Genomic DNA, 3,768 nt, shown 5'->3' with positions numbered 1-3,768 from the left:
ACAGGTGCTGAGCCTGTTTTTTTTTTTTTTTGGATAGAGTCTTGTTATGTTGCCCTCAGTAGAGTGCTATGCCATCATAGCTCATAGCAACCTCAAACTCTTGGGCTCAAGTGATTCTCTGGTCTTAGCTCCCAAGTAGCTGGGACTACAGGTCCCTGCCACAACGCCCAGCTATTTTTGGAGATAGGTCTTGCTCTTGCTCAGGTTGGTCTCAAACTCCTGAGTTCAAGCAGTCTGCCCCTCTTGGCCTCCCAAAGTGCCAGGATTACAGGGGTAAGCCACTGTACCTAGCCTATTTTTGCTCCTGCTTTCATAAAACAAGCGGGACAGCAGTTCAGCAATATCTGTGTGATAACACTGGGAACTGACTCATTTTTTTCTTCCCTTTCAGACCAGTACTACTTTCTCCTTGTCAGGTTAACTGGTCTCTAATTTCCAGCCTTCTCATATTTTCTTTTGCCTTATTTTTTCTTTCTGGGTGTGATATAATTTGATGAAATGTTGATAGCTGGGGCTGTCAATCTACGGCCTGTCAAAAGGAATAAGTGTATAGGCAGAATCCACAAGAGAAAGGATGGCTGTGCAGTGGCTAAAATACTGTGTTTGGAGAAAGTAGAAAGGGGGCAAGGACGGAACCTGGAAGAAAGTGAAGGGAACCAACAAGAGGGAGGCCTGAAATGAATGGTAGAAATTCGGGGAGGAGAAAGCTCACTTGCAGTTTTCTGCCACAGAATAGGCCATTTGCCCACATTTCCTACTGAATGCCCCTGGTGGCCTGTTCTGCTCTTTCCCCATCCCCACCTTGGGTGCAGCCTGGAGATGCCCAAAGATGAGCTGCCAAACCACAATTGCATTAAGCACCTGCGCTCAGTGGTACAGCAGCAGCAGACACGCATCGCAGAGCTGGAGAAGACGTCAGCAGAACACAAACACCAGCTGGCAGAGCAGGTAGGTCTAGAGAACTTGGAGGAGAACACAGCCTTCACACGAACATGACTGAGTGTTTGTGGGCAACACACAGCCCTTGTGTGAGCCTCTGCTCATGGCTTAGTAGGGAATCAGATTGGAGCTCTCCTTGCTTCCCTTCATCCCATTCATTCACCTAACATTTATCAAATGCCTTCTCCTAAGCATGAGGAGATAGCTGTGAATGAAACAGTCCTATCCTTATCTTCCTGAAGCTTATAGTCTTGTTGATTTTCAGATCTCTCAATTGCCCTCATTCTCACATAAGCTTTTGTCTTTTATTTGTTGTCTGCCTTAATCATCATCCCTGGTTCTCCTTGTCTCCAACAGAAGCGAGACATCCAGCTGCTAAAGGCATACATGCGCGCAATCCGCAGTGTCAATCCCAACCTTCAGAACCTGGAGGAGACAATTGAATACAATGAGATTCTAGAGTGAGTGCCACTAGGGACGTGTAACGAGTGGCTCCATGTTCTGGTAACAAGGCCTGAGAGGAGGAAGAGCAGGGGAGTGCCAGGAGGAGGGCAGTAGGAGAACCAGCCTGGGGTCATTGCTCCTCAGATGTTGGGTTAGAGGACAGGGGCAAATCATCTCTTAGGCATTTGGGTGGATGGAAGGGAAAGCCTGCCCAGGGATGCAGTTTATCCAGAATTAGGTGAGTACTCACCAGGTGGAGTGCTAGGAGGGCCAAAAGGAAATATCATCCCTATCTTCAGGTAGCTTACAACCCAGAGAAGAGGCAGGTGCAAGGCCAGGAAAGTGATCTCCAAGCGCAGCAACAGCAAGTGAAGTGAACAAGCAAAGTCTAAGGTCCCTTTTAGTTTTGGAGTCCTATACGGTTCATAGGCTAAACTGTAAGTGTGAATCAACACGTATAGGGCAAATAGTGGGAATGGTATAGAGGAACAGTTGCTTCATTCAATAAACATTTGTTAATCACTATGTGCCAGGAACCATGTGTGCTAAGTATTGGGATTTCAGAGAAAAAAAAACAGGGACAGGATGTAGATTTGTGGAATTTAATCTGGTGAGTAACATGTGGTTACTTAGTTGGGACCAACTAGGAAAAGATTAGGGGTTTCACAGCTACTGATGGAAGGAAAGAGGGAAGAATAGTTAAGCAGAGTGCAGAGTGGGTGGTCATTCATTAGGAGAAAAAGGCAATGCAGAGAAAAATGAGCTGAATAACTACCTCCAACCCCCTCCACACAGGTGGGTGAACTCCCTTCAGCCAGCAAGAGTGACCCGCTGGGGAGGGATGATCTCAACCCCAGATGCTGTGCTCCAGGCTGTAATCAAGCGCTCCCTGGTGGAGAGTGGCTGCCCTGCCTCTATTGTCAACGAGCTGATTGAAAATGCCCATGAGCGTAGCTGGCCCCAGGGTCTGGCCACACTAGAGACAAGACAGATGAATCGGCGCTACTATGAGAACTACGTGGCCAAGCGCATCCCTGGCAAGCAGGCTGTGGTCGTGATGGCCTGTGAAAACCAACATATGGGCGATGACATGGTGCAAGAACCGGGGCTCGTCATGATATTTGCTCATGGTGTGGAGGAGATATAGAACTCAACCGGCTATCAGGAAGAGATGGAAACAAGAAAATCCCATTGCTCCAGCAACTGGATCCTGAATCCTCCCCACTATCCTTAATACTGTGGCTTATGTTTGAGCCATACATCTCCTGCTCTTCTGGCACTGAAGGGCCCTGGGGTACTTTGCTCAGCCTTTCAGATGGGAAACCTAGATTTCCTCCTTTTGCCATATTTCTTCCCCTAAAATGTCTGTAAATTCCCGGTCTGAGTGGGGAAATCTCCACCTGTATCCATTGTTCTGCCTAGGGTCCTGGTTCTGGATATTTTCAGAAAGAACAAAAAGAGATTGGTTTTCCCTAGCAGATCAGGTTGGAGTGAGGAATTTAATCAGTCCCTCTCCTCCAAAACCAGGGATCAGAGTAGGCAGGCCTGTGGACTCCAAGCAACATGTAGAGGGCAGCTCTGGGGAGCAGACATCCTTAGGAAAGATAAGGGTAGAGCCAACACTCTACAAATAGTGAGGCCTGTGACTAGCCATCTCTGACAGCCCTTAGGAGGAGACTACTGGACCTCTGTGCCAAGTAATATCCCTGTTCAGCCCACCTTAAAAGTGCGGGCTCCCACCGTGCTTTTGGGTCTGCAGGTTGGGATGCTGAAAATTTCCAGATTTCTTCTCTCTTACACTTTTCATAATTAGGGAATGGCAGGGTTGGGATTAGGGGTTAATCTCTTTGGGTTTCTGTGTTCAGCAAGAAGCTGCTGTCTGGCTTTTGCTGAAATGGCATAGGTCCTGCCTCTTGTGGCACAGGCCATCATAGTTCCACAAACCCCTCTCCAGCCCTGTGAGTGTAGTCGGTTATTTTGATAATTTTGCCATTATTATATTTCACAAGCCCCACCCTCTCTCCACTTTTTTTTTTTAGAATGGCCTGGTTATGGCTACCCCACTTTCTAGCCCAGCCACATTGTTGGCTATTTAATTTATTACTTTTTTTTTTAAGAAAGGGAAAAAAGAAAAAAAATCAACAAAACTGAAAACTTTTCTTTTGCTATTCCTATTGTGGGGGTTCTGGATAGGTTGGGATAGGGATGGGGTCTATTTTATAATTTTCCTTTTTGGCACAACCTTTGGCTTTAATATAGGAAGAGCCAAGGGAGTCCTTGGCTGAACTTATCATGATGTCTGTCCTAACCCTCCAAAACCCTGTCTGAAATGAGGAGCTTCCTCTACTCCCTTGATGAATGTGACAGTTGTTATGAATATGAATG

General features: G+C 46.7%; 1 protein-coding gene across 2 annotated transcripts in view; it reads left to right on the top strand.

The window, feature by feature from the left end:
- Nucleotides 1–3,525, top strand: part of RNF41 (ring finger protein 41) — a 25,189-nt gene extending 21,664 nt beyond the window's left edge. For both annotated transcript variants that reach the window (XM_003790519.3, XM_023513678.1), the window contains exons 5-7: nt 813–948; nt 1,297–1,400; nt 2,179–3,525. In XM_003790519.3, the coding sequence (XP_003790567.1) occupies nt 813–948; nt 1,297–1,400; nt 2,179–2,530 (592 nt within the window). In that variant the 3' untranslated portion in view covers nt 2,531–3,525. The remainder of the gene's footprint in view (nt 1–812; nt 949–1,296; nt 1,401–2,178) is intronic.
- Nucleotides 3,526–3,768: the final 243 nt, after the last annotated feature.

Source organism: Otolemur garnettii, unplaced genomic scaffold, assembly GCF_000181295.1.
Source record: "Otolemur garnettii isolate 467f Iridium unplaced genomic scaffold, OtoGar3 scaffold00043, whole genome shotgun sequence".
In the NCBI taxonomy this organism is placed as follows: domain Eukaryota; kingdom Metazoa; phylum Chordata; class Mammalia; order Primates; family Galagidae; genus Otolemur; species Otolemur garnettii.
Note: the sequence above shows the minus strand (reverse complement) of the source record. Positions and strands in the feature narration are given on the sequence as shown.